Genomic DNA, 16096 nt, shown 5'->3' on the forward strand with positions numbered 1-16096 from the left:
CCGAGACTGAACACTAGGGTCTCAAAGGCAAGGCACAGCTTGTGCTAGCTTGTGGTGCAAAGTCATCTTTCGTCCATAGCAATTCGTCGATTGCTGTTATCAGAGCAAGGTGCAACAATACGTATGTACTCAGTTCATTTGATATATAAGCATTTAACGTCTTGATTCGCTGATTCGATGATTTCGTACACCCAGCGGTAAACCTTGTTACTGATCACTTGCAGTAACGCTCGTCATGAACAAGGATATTTTCCCTTAGGGGTCGGTCATTTTTAACCAACTAGGGAGGCGGTGTTTTTGGCGGGACCATCGAGGGAAACTGCAAGTTAATAGGGAGACTTTGATAATGCCATTCAAGACATATATCCCTAATGAGGAAAGTTCGATTAATATACAAATTAATAATTCAGTGATGTGAAAATGCTTATCGACTTCACTTATATGAATATCATAGTATCTTCAATATACATATCAAATAACGTCACCTTGGTCAAGTCAATCAAGACATATATCCCGAATTATCAAAGGTCCTTAAATTTGTGAATTAAGAAATGAAAAACAACATTTACTACTGTTATTTCATTGTAATTATGAAGTTCTGTCAGACTTCAGTGGTCAAGATATTCCAAATACATAATACCCCAAATAAAGGTTCATTAAATATACAAATGAGGAGTTATTGTCATAGAACTTCTACATGTTTTTGAAATCTGCCACATTGTTCATAACAACATATGTGTAAACTGAAAGGCATACTAAATAGATTACTAATGAAGACCTTGCCTTTATTTCTAAAATGACGGCACAAATCTCGATGAATTTTGCAAGTGACGTCGATTATGACGAAACAAGGGCATACTGAAAGAACGTTTGCAGTTTCATGTCATCTTGTAAGGACATTGCAAACTTGTCGAAGGAATGTCAGAGAATGATGTAAAATTTAATTTACAGACAACTATAACACACTGGAATCTGGGAGCATTTCAATTCACATCTGGTTTTTATAATTGACTCCCCTATACTAACAATTTTTCAATTCCTGTTCATGTTTTTGCATGTTCAGATACTTATCTGCAAACAAACAAACTTACACTTTAGTGTTGATCAAGCCTGTCTGGTGCAAGCAGAAATTCTGTCTGCAGAAGGGTGATAAAACGGTTACTTTACCCTGTACTAGTGGTGATAATGATTCTACTATCGGTACCCCATGGACACGCCGATTAGCCTGAAATTACGGAGTGATTATAAAATACACTGTATACAAATGATGTTGACCACAGAATTTGCCCTGTCAGTATTTAGTTTCTGCTAAAACTCATGTGTTTCTAATGCAGTCAGTGTTACAGAACATCACACATTTTGTGCCGATTTCAACATTGCAGTGAATGAATACCAACGATACTATAGCGTGTATCGTAAGTGTCGTGTTCAGAATTTGTTCAGACGCGGGAATTGAGAAAATGCCACTTTGAAAATGTTAGCAATTAAATTACAGACATCGCCCATCTTGACTGCAAAACTTTCGAAATAAACATTCACTTGCACTAAGCCATGTTTCTTTCCTACAAACCGTGAATAAACTTACTCCGATTTCACTTGGTACGGAAAGGTAAGAGTAAAGTACAGTCGGGGTAGCGTTTTACATGTACATGTAACACGATTGGAACTAATTTGGGATAATTCGATTTTCATATTTTTAAAATTTCTCAAAAGTGTTAGGTGCTAGATAGTTGAATGTTGCAATAATAAAATTACTCATAAACACAAGTGTGTAAAGTAAAAAGAAAAGCAGGTGCGCTTACATTTGCAGATTTTAAAGACATTAGTTCACCATCCAATTATCTCAAATTAGTTCCAATCGTGTTATGTATTCACATGTGTGTAACCATGAACGACACTTTTCTCATCCCGGTTGAAGGGAACCTGTCCTGATATATGTATCTCTTCCAAACTTTTTTTGGCTCCCTCCACGCTTAAAACGGTCGCTTGCTTGTCTTTTGTAGCTCCTCGTGGTACAGTGGAATTTGATCGAGTGTCCGGTTTGCCTTGCAGAGCTCGACGAGTCTACATGTTGCTTATCATTAGAAAAGTAAACATTTGCAACAAATTGAGTCTTCGTCTTTGGTTGGTGTTAGATTACAGCGCGCGGCAAACGTTTCCCACACTGTCTCGTCACGATCACTGCAGTCGTTTCGGCACACAGTCCATGTAGCCGACAATGAGATGCAAATGATATGTAGTTAAGGTCTCCTCAACTAACTTTCAGCTGGTTGTTCACTTTCTACTATTGTTATAGTAATTTATACAAAGGCACAGACTTATTCTACCTGCGACTTAAAACTGATAGTGATTTTGTAGCTCATTGTTTACTATTTTTCCTAGTTTTCGGTAGCCGGTAACAGACACTTCGTGTTCGTGTCGGCTACATGGACGATCTGCCGTCGTTTCAGCATGTCACTCACAACAAGCATAACACTGCACTACATGCACATCACCAGTTTTCTTTTAGGTGTTTACTTTTAAATTGGGAACTTTATGAAGAAACAAGTAAATTCTTTTTTAAAAAAAACTTTTCTTCTCCTCTCGATGTCAGCAATCACGACAACAGTTCCTTCAGCATGCAGTCTGTAGCATTGCCAGTGCAGTCTACTCTATCAAGTTTGACACGATACAACACTGAATATTGTCAACCAGAAAATGCTAAACACTCCTGCATGAAACTTTAATCCCGCTTTCTCTTTTGTCTCAGCTAAATGAAACTCTCTCACTTCTCTGAGCTACAAAATAGACTTGAAGAAAAGTGTTGATTTTGCACATGCAAGTGCAATTCAATCAGCACGGTACATTTTGTGCCATTGAATAACACACCCAGTGTTTCTGAAATAATTCACTGTATTTTGGCACTTAATTTCCCGGACGGCATCATACACGGCAACGGGTTAGCATGGAAGGGACGGTGATATCTCTCTGCCTTCAAAATATTCTTTAGGGATGGACCATTAGACCTTGGGAGGGGGGGTGGTCACAATGAAATTGTGAAAAATTTTTTTTTACAATTGTAAATTTCTGAAATTTTTTTTTTCCAATTGAGATTAGCTGTGCAAATTTTTTTTTTCAGAGTAAATTTTCAGATATATAATTTTTTTTAGTTCGTTGCTGTCTGAAGATAAAGAGGGCAAAGATGTGGTGCCAAGCACCAGAAGCGGCAACGCAAGCGGTCACAGGGGGGGGGGAGGTCAGGAGAGGGGTGTCCCCCTGCTGCTGTTGGAGCTTTTGAAAAATAGAGATTACAATGGTGTTATTTGGTGGCACTTGGGGAGTATTTTTGTGGGGGGAGGTCAGGAGGGGGTGTCCCCCTCCTGCCGTTGGAGCTTTTGTTAAATAGAGATTAAAATGGTGTTATTTGGTGGCACTTGGGGAGTATTTTTGCGGGGGGTGGTCAGGAGGGGGTGTCCCCCTCCTGCTGTTGGAGCTTTTGAAAAATAGAGATTACGATGGTGTTATTTGGTGGCACTTGGGGAGTATTTTTGCGGGGGGAGGTCAGGAGGGGTGTCCCCCTCCTGCCGTTGGAGCTTTTGAAAAATAGAGATTAAAATGGTGTTATTTGGTGGCACTTGGGGAGTATTTTTGCGGGGGGTGGTCAGGAGGGGGTGTCCCCCTCCTGCCGTTGGAGCTTTTGAAAAATAGAGATAAAATGGTGTTATTTGGTGGCACTTGGGGAGTATTTTTGCGGGGGGAGGTCAGGAGGGGGTGTCCCCCTCCTGCCGTTGGAGCTTTTGAAAAATAGAGATAAAAATGGTGTTATTTGGTGGCACTTGGGAGTATTTTTGCGGGGGGAGGTCAGGAGGGGGGGTGTCCCCCCTCCTGCTGTTGGAGCTTTTGAAAAATAGAGATAAAAATGGTGTTATTTGGTGGCACTTTGGGAGCATTTTTTTCGGATTACACATCTTCCTCTGAAACATGGTCTTCTTGCTCCTCAGTAGCTCCTATAGCTTTGAAAATTGACTATTTGGTTTCCTAGCTTCCCTTTTACTGCGTGGTGAAATGGCTACATTAACCTTCCCAAACATCATGCATATCTCATGATTTACAATTGATTTTGACAAGCTGAGAAGCTAAAATAAGCTAAATAATATAGTTAAATTTGCATATTTGTGTTTTTAGAGCAATTGTTGCCCTTTTTTGATCAAAACATCTATTTCTCTGTAGCAGCATGTCCAAATTGATTGGATGTGTATAGATGTGTTGAAATTTCAATATTTGTCTTTTTAGGGCAATTTATGCCATTCATGGTCAAAAAATCTGTATTCTCTGAAAGGGCTTGTCCAATTTCTTTGAAATTTGCTACACTAAAACGATTATTCATGCAGATTTATTCAGTATTTGCTATCGAGAAACGTTCAAAGTTCAACCCCTTTGTGTGTTTTTTGTGTTGGGATTTGTTGGATAGATGGCATTCTACGTAGTGTATTGTTGAATGTTAAAACATGTGTTGCTGTTGTTTTTTGAGGCTGTTTTTGAGAAAAAAGAATTGAAAATGCCTTTTTAAAAGCAAAATAATACATAATGACTTGATATGTTGTTTTATCATTATTGACGTGTTTCTACTTGTTCACCCATTCTTGCATTCATCATTGCAATAAAATGCTGTGAAAAAAATGAAACTGATGTGGCCTGCATCTGTTTACCTTGATCTTAAAAGACAAATACAACTTTCTGTCTTGACAACCATACCATAGTTTCAATGTTTTACCTAGTGTACCTGCTTGGTTTGTACGCAGGAAACAAGTAGAAAACAGGTTCTATAATTTCATAATTTTCAAGTGATCAGAATACAAAAGTCCTGAAAAGATAAGATAATCACAACTTCCTGTATAAGGGATACAGTCACTCTAAATGTATAAATTAAAATTAAAAATGTGCCGGGTGGATGTACATGTACTAAAAATACAGAAAGTTGCTTTATGTCGGTAAAATCTAAAAAAAATTCAAAATTTTAAAGACTTTTGCAGATTTTTTTTTACGCCTTTGTCTTCTTATTTATTTTTTTTTTATTTTGCAAACTAGTTTGAAGATTTTTTTTTTCCTAACTTTCTGCTCTGAAAATTTTTTTTTTCTGTTTTTGACCACCCCCCTCCCAAGATCTAATGGTCCGTCCCTTACCTTGCTGAAGAAATACAATGTTCTACTATAATAAACGCCCAGAGTCAGTCCGGTTGATGTTGGGGACTTTCCTCGAGATATAGATCCGACACTCGAAAAATATGCCAGTTAGTTTTGTCCGAGTTGTATTTCCCAAATCAAAGTACACAAATGGCTGAAAGAAAACTTTGATGATGTGCTATAGCTATAGAGCGGTGTCAAGCTTGCTGTGCATGAGTGGCATGCTGAAACGACTGTAATAATTGTAGACTAGACAGTGTATGGGAAACGTTCGCCGCGCGCGCTGTATAATCTAACATCAAAGACTCACTTTGTTGCAAATGTTTACTTTTCTAATGATAAGAAACATGTAGACTTGTCGAGCTCTGCAAGGCAAAACGGACACTCGATCAAATTCCACTGTACCTCGCTTGATGCCAAATTGCCACCACAATGTCTTATATTTTGAACAATCAAGCTGCCCATGTCCTTACTGAAGGATTTTCCCGTATGATATTCGCGACCGTTGTTATTGATGTTCATTGTCGGAGTGCAGACTTACCAGTCCGGGTCAGCTCCAAAATTGGAGACTCATTATGATAATGTATTCCGGCATTCAGCCAATCATCGACCAGATTACATCATTAATAAAGTACAGGTCACGCTGGGTCACAAATTACCCACCAAGTGTGATCGGCAGTTTTGGGCCGCTTATTAAGCCCCTGTCTTGTGAATTTCGACGAATTTCGACAGTCAACATAATCCACGGTGTTCTGCAGAAGGTCATGTCCAACAAGGAGTCCGATTAGTGAACAAATATTCGAAATATTGACGATTCATTTCTACCCCCAGTTTATCGATTTCGCTCACGTACCGAGAATCATTTTGTGGATGTTCGTCATCTCTATTAGAAATACTGTTATAAAGGTTATTTGTGTAGGTACGCGTATAACATTTTGCAAGAAAGAAGAGCAATGTCAGAGCTTTAAAACGATACCTGTTTTGTAGTTGTCAAACGCAGACTAAAAATGGTACGCGATTTTGAATATGTGTTGACAGAGTGGCCACACAACTGTTCCCCATACGGTAGAATTTGTATCGCTGCCATCTCCGATACAAATGGGGTATTCTGAACGATCTGTGTAGGTACACGATTTATATTTCGCAGGACTTCAAGCCAGAGTCTAGGAATCACAGCGATATACGGGGTTTGGTTGTCTTAGCCAGAATAAAACTGGTACGCGATTTTGAAATTGTGTTTTGACAGAGTGGCCACACAACTGTTCGACATTATGACAGAATACGGCGCGGGAGTTCGACACAGTATGGCGTACGTAACGAAGGACGCATGTGGAGGTTGCCAGGAAATACAATTTTTACTGATGGCGCGCGCTGGCCGCTGATTGGCTAATGAGAGGGGGAAAATATTATGGTATAGCGTCTCCAATTTTGGAGCTGACCCGGACTGCTTACAGCGTGTCTACAGTGCAGTGTTGTGATCGATTTGAATTGGGCAGGCGAGACATTTTAGTAGAACGTTATCTCAATCCTAACAGTGGGGTGCCGATAGTGAACCTTGCATTTATTACACCGATCACCACTTTGTTTCGTTTATACAAACAGAATTTCTGCTTGCACCAGACAGGCTTAATCAACACTAAAGTGGCCACGGGTGTACACAAGACAGCTTCGATGTGAACGAGCATTAATTGATATTTTGTGTTTATTTGTAGGAGACGAGATGAATAATTCCGAATCATTTTCTAGGGCCATCCTCTGGTCAACATGCAGAAGTGGATCAACAGCATTTGAACGATCGATTCGGGAGCTTGGGGATGTCAAGGTGTTGCATGAATTGTTTGTCAAAGCCGCTTGCTTTGGCGAAGAACACACTATTAAACGTTGGTATGCTGACAAGCCTGTACCGGGCTTAAAGTTCGGTGACATTAAAAACATGTTAGAGGGCGCCTTTCCTGGGTATCGAGGTGTTTTCATGAAGGAGATACCATCATTTCTGGTTCTGTCGGGGAAGATTGATTTCATACCCGATGGATTCAGTCACGCAATCCTGATACGTAACCCCGTAAAGGTTGTCACTTCGCGTTATAGGAGTCTTGTCGGTGAACATCTAGGCGGAGACTTGTCCGAGGCTTTGCCTCGTGAAATCGGTTTCCGTGAAATGTTGGAGTTGTACCGATACATCAGCGATGTCAAAGGTCAAACACCAATGGTTATCGACGCCGATGATGATCTGCTTCGTGACCCGGCAACCACGATGAGGAAGTTCTGTGATTTTGCAGGGTTCGAGTTCAAAGAAAGTATGCTTCACTGGCAACCTGTTCGTTTAGAAGACTGGGCCTGGGACGATGCCTGGTACGGCACAGTGATGAATAGCAGCGGATTTATTAAAAATGAGGAGAGTGTCTCTGAGATAGATGTCTCTTCATACCCAGAATACGTCCAAGATGTCATTCGAGACTGCCAGCCATATTATGAGAAACTGTACAACTTGAGAACAGAGCCCGTGTAGAGAAAATATGAAACAAGAACATTCATACATTGACAATCAGGGTATTAACCTTTTCGTATAAGTAACTCGTACGACTGAAGTAGCGACTCCATACGATGATCTACGAATTAGTGTAACAAAACGATGAACCATTTTGCCCTTTTTCTTCCAAATATCGATTCAGTCATGTTAGCTACACACTTATGAAAAGAGCTTGATGATTATACATGTTAAGCTTTGGAAAGCATGGTAGGCCTGTATGAGCGCTTTTGCTGTGTCAGCAAGTTTTGTTTACTGATAAATGATCGATCAATACGACATGGCAGACAGACACTGATGATCAACGAAACTCACCAGCGCAGCCGGTAATATTGCCATTTTAGCCCCTTTCACGAACTGAGATCAAACTATAACCACGGTGCCAAATAAAGGCACCGTGCTATATCTATTCCACCATTCGAAGATAATGAGACTGGCCCCTGAGCAGCTGCAGTTCCCCCCGCGGGAAGTAGATACTCTTGATATTTTCATATGGGTGTGTGACGCCCCTGTTGACTACATCTACACATGTACATTCCAAAAATATGACCCATTGTTAGGGATTTGCTTGACAAATTTGTTGAATTTTCACCTTTATTCTGTTGCATGTGAAGGTTTTTGTAAGACATGCGGTATTTGATTTTTTTCGTGAAAACGTGACCCATTCGGGCGGCATATACCCGTCCACCTTTTCTATGGGGGTACCCCCGGGATGGCTGTAGTACAGTGGCAAGTGGCAAAATACCCAGGCAAAATCTCGAGCTAATACACTTCAGCACAGTCACTCGTGAGCTATTCAGCTCTGGGACTATTCGCCCCACAGAAGAGTATACATAAGCGAGGGTTTTTTCTCGCTTATGTACACTCGTCTATGGGGCGAATAGTCCCTCAGCTGAATAGCTCACGAGTGACTGTGAATTCAGTTAGCCCCGGAGGAGACTTGGTTTACGGAAAAAAATAATTCCAATGTTTGATGTGTCAAGAAATCGTATCAAACACATTCGTCCATACTTTTCTGATACGCAATCCAATCAAGGTATCACCTCCCTTTATAAAAGTCTCAAAAATCAAAATGTTGGTAGATTTTCTAAAGTTACACCGCTGAGGCTGGTTTCCTTGAACTATTGCTGCTATTGGAGTTGTACCGATAAATAAAACATGTCAAAGGTCAATCACCGATGGTTATCGATTCCATCGATGATCTGATGAGTGACCTTGTGACCACGATAAAGTTCTGTGACTTCGTTAGGTTTGAGATCACAAAAAGTTTGCACTGGAACTCAGTCCGTCCATTCGCCTGGGAAGAGAACGCAACGATGCTCGGTTCAGTAAAATACTCGATACCACTGGCTTCGTCAAACACACAGAAAAACAAAGTCCTTCCCAGATAGATCTGTTATCAAATCCAACTTATGTTCAACATGTATTGTTACAAACTTCACAATATCTAATCAAGCCCTGAGATTTGACGGTAAACTTTCTGTATTGGCATTCAAAACATGGCAGCTACAGTACAAAATAACCTACCGCAATTACATTATTTCTTTGAACTAGAGGATTAACTTGAAATTTTCGTTGAGTCATATTGATGGTGGAAATTTTCCGAGCTTGCTACACTTTTTTCGTACATCGTCGATAGTTAGACCGAAAGATCCATCGCACGAGGGCGCTCTCTACGCCCCGCTCCCCTCCTCTAGAAGGGGCATTTTCATTCAAAGATATGATGACTGTGGCAAAAAAGTTGTCAAAATTGAAGAAAAAATTAATGCACTCCAATTAAAGTGGCTTATGAAATTATTTGAGAAAAAATCCAGATAAAGAGACCCCTAAATGGGCCAGCTTATCAAAGTATTTCATAGCGAATTTTGACAATAAACTGAATAGTGATTATCACTATCTCCATCTAAATTTCAAAGTCAACAACAACTGAACCCCACTGGTGTATGGGAATATGTTAAATACCTGGAAGTCCCTTAGACTTACAAGAGTGAATTTACCAACATCAAAACAGAATCTTCTCAGTGAAATTCTGTGGTATAATGACAATATTAAGAATGAAGGATGTGTCCTCTTGTATGAGAAATGGTCAAAAAGTAGAATTTTAAGAACACGTTTGGATCTAATTTGGGATAATTGGATGGTTAAGTAATTCCGATTTAATCCACAAATATAATCTCATCTTTTTTTTACAGTGAACACTTGTATTTATGAGTAATTTGCAATATTGCAACATTCAGCTATACGGTACCTAACACTTTTGAGAAATTTGAAAAATATGAAAATCCAATTATCCGAAATTAGTTCCAATCGTTTTTAAGGCTTAAGGACATCTGGAACGATAACAGAAATGACTGACTTGAACAATGGGAAATAATTGCAAAAATTAGAGGATGTACAAATAGACATGTGCAAGCGGAAATGAAGACTGAGTATGAAACATTCCTCAATGCTATTCCGAATTCCTGGAAACAAATCATCACTTCAAACATCCAAAACGAAGAAAACTGTGATATTTTAGACTTAGAGAATTATGGTCTGATAAAAAGTGATGTCAAAACCAAGTCACTTTATTGGAAATTAGTTGATAAGAAATGGCATGCAGTCAAAGGTCAAATTGGTCAAAAATGGGCTGAGAATCTAAATCTCACTGACAGTTACAAAGCTACTTTATTCAGTCCCCTTAATTCAACAGAAATTGTTAGCAATTCAGTAAATGATTTAAATTGGAAGATTTTCCATAGAGGCCTAGTCACAGGAAGCAAGAAACACTGGAACACATCTTATTTGAACGTAAATATGTAAAAGAAATCTGGCAGAAATGTATTTCTTTCTTTGTCAGAAAACACAACTTTGATAACAATATCAATATCAAAAGATTAGCAATACGCAACATCCGACATTATTTATTGTATTACTTCCTTTGTAAAATACACAGTTTGGAATATTTGAAATTCAGTTACTCTTGATGGGATTAAAGTTTCCCTTCAATCCTATGTTATGAAATTAAAATGTTATCTTTATATTTCACTTATAAGATGATAAACAAAATTGAGGATTTTATCACAAAGATTTCAAGCCTTGTAAGACTTGAAGGAGAAGAATGTATCCTGAATGCATTTATATGATGATCTTTATAGTTAAATGACTGATCTTTTTTGTTTTGTTTTTTTTCAGACAAATTGCTTTTTTTAAGGGGGGTGTCCGATTAATTGGGGGAAACTATGTAGCCGATGCACGATGGTTTCATTTCAAAAATGTCCTAAGAATGCAAGAAAGAATGTATATAGTCTTAGTTTTTTGAATGAAGTGAAGGCTTTTCATCCAAAAATTGACCTACTATTAGCTGTATGTTAAAGAAGGTCATTTATATGCTAAAATATGAGAATCTACAATGCAAGTTTATTCATTTGAGGCTGAAGGGGAGAAATAGGAGAATTTGGCGAATTTGGGAACTGTGCACTCCGGCGGAATTTTTTATTGAGGGCCCAAGAATGCCCTCATACGGCCGAGTACTCGACTTAGGTTCTTTGAGAGGTAACTGCTCGACGTGGATAGTCTAAAATATGATATTATCTTCGTAATTATTAAAAACATTAAATCGTAATTATGAAATATTGACATCACTAAAACCAAGTTAGTACTTCATCCGGGTTGAGCTTCCTTTCTGCGGAGCAACACCCGATAAAATTGCTGTACACGTATGAGTTTAAGTTATGTGTGATATAGGGGGCTGACCGAGGCGTCCAATATACTAGAAGAAAATGCACTCCATAAAATCGCTGTACGTCCATGAGTTATGTGTGACATAGACGGCCGGCTGTGGAGTCATATACTAGAAGTCTATACCTATTTTATATACTTCTAGTATATTGGACGCCCTAGCTGGCCGCCTATATCACACATAACTCATATACATACAGTGATTGTATCTTAAGATTTAAGTACAATGCAAGTTTATTCAATTGAGTTTCATGGGAAAAAAACAGGAAAATACAACAAATTTTGAAACGTCGTGCGGCCTGGCGGAATTGTTTTAAAATTTAGGTTACCAAAAACGCCCTCACACGGCCGAGTACTCGCCTCAGCTTCTTTGACAAGGACGACCTTTTCTGGCGCTAAACTCCTCAACTATCCATTGCGGAAAACTCTGAGGCAAGGCGGTCTCTCTATTCAGACTCAGATAATATTGATGCAAGCAGGCCATGGTTTTTCCAACTTGTAAATGTTCCATTTTTGCACAAACACACTAGTTATATACTAGTTATGTCACTACACAAACAGGTCAGCTGTACGTGTCTGACAGAATTACTTATCTTTTGTACTATCTTCCTGAATGCCTATTTCTTTTCAGCATACAGTGGTTATAAATGTGAATAATTAATTAATTATAACATTGTCTTCACACCACCAACAATGTTGATACCTTTGTTTATGGATTCTAAGTAAAATTCCCCTACTATTATAACTTGGAAACTACCCATCTTGTAATTATTGAAACTACATAAATATATGAACTTTAACGCAACAGAGACAGGTTCAGGGAACATTTTCTTTATTTCCACCACAACTTCATAAAATGATTGCAATTGATGTCACAACAAGTGGTACCATAACACATGCAAATATTGAATTACACGCATTAGTACACCCACAAATCAAAAATGTGCACTGGGTAAATGGATCAGATTGGATTTAAAATTAATCAACAGAATAAACACAACACTTTCATAAAGCACTTTTTTCATGTGAACTCTCACATTCAATGAACCATTAAAGTATTCTTAATACTACTGAAATTTAACTGCAAACTGCTGTGAATCACCATGAAAGAAGAAATCACTTTTGTTTTTTCTCTTAAAACTATGCATACACTGTACACTCCTGGCGTTTCTTCAGAATTTACATGCAGTGACAGCCGTCAGAGCTGGAACTCAAACTTTTGCTATTTTTAGAGTTAAGCGGATAGATGGGATGACTTGTTCATGCTTAAAAGTTTTTGAATCCTGACATGACAGGCAGGCTTTTTCAGTTTCTCTAGTCACTAGTGATATTAATAATATTATACTAGTTATTTGTTAAGTACATTTGCAATTTGCATGTTTTGTCGCAATATGCAGTATTGTGGCTTATAAAGATACTAACGCCCTCTATGTCCATACTATACACTACTTTTGTAGCTACCATTTTGAACAACAGCTGAAACAAGCTCATTATGTTCACTTAATGGTACAAGTTTTCATGTTCTTTAACAATCTTTGACCAACAATTAGCATCAGTTGCTGTTTTTTTAAGTTGATACAACAATATATTAAAACTCTGGGTATCAAACTCTTTCCTTGAAAATTCCACAAACATTAAAAGTTTTGCGATTATTACCCAATAGCAACTCATAAGATAAGCTCTTGAAAATGTAAACTCGATCATTTACTGAAATAAAGCTCAGTTTAATTTTTAGAACAGGGAATTTTTACAATTCAGATAAAACTTGCAGGGAAACTTCAAAAAACTTCTCTAAAGGAAGATTGTTCAACAAATATTATACAAATTCACACCTGAAAACTCTCTTAAGATCTAAAAGATACTACCGGTATCCTCTGAAATGTTTTTTTGTTAATGTGATAATTAATGTGTTCTCCATGAATAAAAGGGTATTTTCTGAAAAAAAAAATTACAGGGCAAGTTTTTAGGGATGTATCAAAACAGATTCCAAGAACAAATCAGGATAAATAAGTTTTTTTTTTGCATTCAATATTCACAAAATATACTGGCCAACTGTAAAATACACATGACATACATCAATATAAGGTAGCTAGGTGGAGAAAAAACCAAAACAAGCTACAAGTCAGTCAAATGCCCTACAGAAATATGTAGATCGTATAGATCATATTCACAAGTTCATTTAACAATCTCACAATCATGAACATTGAGCCTCTCATATTAGGAAAACACTTTTGCAAAAATAAATTGACCACTTTGAGCATGAAATTTTGCTATACTAAATAATTTTGAAGACGGACAGAGCTAGCTTACCAAATCTAACACTTAAAAAGATGAAAAAGAGGTGTTCTACTTCTATGTTAAGTGTCTTGGGAGAGAGTTTGATGGTTTTTCCCTAGCCATACAGCCTGTCAATGTCCGCTTGGTAGAATTTCTTCAATTCCTTGCGCTTCAGCTTGAAGGCTTCCGTGACAAGGCCAGCATCTGGAGTCCATACTTCAGGACACAGCATTATCTTGGCTGGAACTTCAAATCTCTCAAGTTTAGCTGTAGAAAAAGTATAGACCATACTAAGCATTTGTGCAAGTGAAAGACATCTATATTTTTGACTCATTTTGTAAAGTACACATTCATCTGACATGCAGTGGGGTCTGACTTTCCAGCTAGATTATCTGTGACATACTTTTGAATCTCATGTATTTTCAAATATTTTTGAATTATGAATAGTCTATTGTTAAACGTTGAAAATGTTTTGAAATTGTTGTGTTCCACTTTTCAACCCAGCCTGGATGTGTGTGATGTCCAGTATCACTAGTGACAAGCTAAATTTCATTCAAGATCAGAAATCAACGGTAAATCACAAACATTGCGCATTGAACACAATGCATTGTCAATGTGTTGTTTGCATAGCTAATAAATATATCTTAACACACTTTCAGAAAAAGTTACTTGTTTTACAAGGTTTTGATGAATGTTTTACAGAACAAATACTGATGAAAATATGAAATACTACAGCTATTGTCTAATTTTAAAACCTAGAGATAGAGCGCCCTCAACTGCCATACAAAAATGCTGTTGTTTTTATAATGCAATCCGAGTTCGGTAAAGATTTCAATGCTCACCTTTTGCAGCCGTCTCCTGTATGCTCTTCATTACTTCTCTCTCCATGTCTTTGTTCTTACAGAGCAATTCCCAGTCAGCGTCCTCACTGAAACCATAGTGCTTACAAGCTAATGCCTATGGGATAAACACACGGAATAGAATGCGTGAGCTGACATGGGCAATCGGGGAAATATATTTCTGAGAGTAGACATGCCCACTCACAATTACAAATAAACATTTACATCCACATGTACATGCACATATGCACATACATGAACAAATTTTTGCATCTGGATATCTGGATAGAGATATAATGCAAACATGACTGTACATGCTCTATCAGCCAATTTGACGCGCAGCTTGACTCAACAAGATTACATTCCACTCACACAAACCATTACACATTGCAGATATTGGTGAATGGCTGACTCAAAAAACTTTAAAAAAAATTTCCAAACTTGCCTCAGAGAATTCAGAAACCTTGGAAGTTAGAAGGTACAAATCATTATGTGCATTCTGTACAGAATATATGTGCACATAGGTGATGTCATGTGTACACTTCAGATTCCTGATGTGATGAGGGTTGACATCAGGTAGAAAGTGGTCAAAATATTTGTGTATCAAATGTAAAATCATTGGTCAACCCTTTCACCGTCACAGTGTGGTACAATCCTGTTGCTTTATATAGGATGGGTGGATCTATATACAGGAAACAGGGGTTGAAAAGGTTCAGCTTCATCAACCAACACACACACTATCCCCTAAATCTAAGCATGCTTCTCCCCTCTGAAGTGACTCTTATCCTAAAAACATTAAAACTTACAGTTAGATGTTTTTTGTTAGGCACAACAAAGGCAATAGCATAGGTCTGGTCACTGTTAGCATATGCACAGACGTTATCAATCATCTGGTTGGTCTTCAGAGCTGCTTCAACTTTACCAAGTGAGACGTACTCGCCAGCTTGTAACTTAACAAGGTCCTTCTTACGATCTACGGAGTAAAAAACACAAATGTAAGTATGAAATTCAAATTTCTTGTTTTCCTACACCAAGTAAACACCAAGGATATGAATTAATCAAACAAACAAAGTTGCTATCTCTTTCTGGCTCTCTAATAATGGAGGAGTATGCTATTCAACTTGCCACATTTCCAAACTTTTTGACTTAATTGAGGAATTTCTCAAACCTATTTTTGAGTCAGTTATACACATAGATGTAAAACATAATTTCTCAAGTCAAAGAGAACTACCTTGAGCCAATGGGTCATGTTTGTCTTATGTTAGAATGTGCCTCAAGGACAGATGTTTGGACTCTCAAATTTTGCAGGGGCCGGGGACTAATTTTGAAGCTCTTTGAGTTAGTAAAGCTTTCACTGTCTTAGTTTTGTGAATATCGAAAATTTAATTTTTCACCATAGAGTTAACACAGGGATGGCAACCATTTTGAATATCAAACATCAAATGTAAGGTAATTGTTTCTGTAGTACAAAAATTTGTAAGGTGACCCCTGATTTTTATTCTTGCTTTGTTACGAGAATGGTTTAACATTTCATTTATGAAAATTTGAGCAAAAGCACAAGTCTTTCAAT

General features: G+C 37.9%; 1 protein-coding gene and 1 long non-coding RNA gene across 3 annotated transcripts in view; one reads left to right on the forward strand and one right to left on the reverse strand.

Moving 5' to 3' along the window:
• Positions 1-13358, forward strand: LOC139119318 (uncharacterized). The gene is made up of 2 exons (XR_011548903.1): positions 1-121; positions 6876-13358. It is a non-coding gene; the product is annotated as an uncharacterized lncRNA (long non-coding RNA).
• LOC139119313 (long-chain-fatty-acid--CoA ligase 4-like) overlaps positions 12226-16096 on the reverse strand; it is a 27271-nt gene continuing 23400 nt past the window's right edge. For both annotated transcript variants that reach the window (XM_070683065.1, XM_070683066.1), the window contains exons 12-14: positions 15333-15499; positions 14530-14644; positions 12226-13954 (exon numbers count right to left, since the gene is read on the reverse strand). In XM_070683065.1, the coding sequence (XP_070539166.1) occupies positions 13803-13954; positions 14530-14644; positions 15333-15499 (434 nt within the window). In that variant the 3' untranslated portion in view covers positions 12226-13802. The remainder of the gene's footprint in view (positions 13955-14529; positions 14645-15332; positions 15500-16096) is intronic.

Source organism: Ptychodera flava, chromosome 19 (genome assembly GCF_041260155.1).
Source record: "Ptychodera flava strain L36383 chromosome 19, AS_Pfla_20210202, whole genome shotgun sequence".
In the NCBI taxonomy this organism is placed as follows: Eukaryota; Metazoa; Hemichordata; class Enteropneusta; family Ptychoderidae; genus Ptychodera; species Ptychodera flava.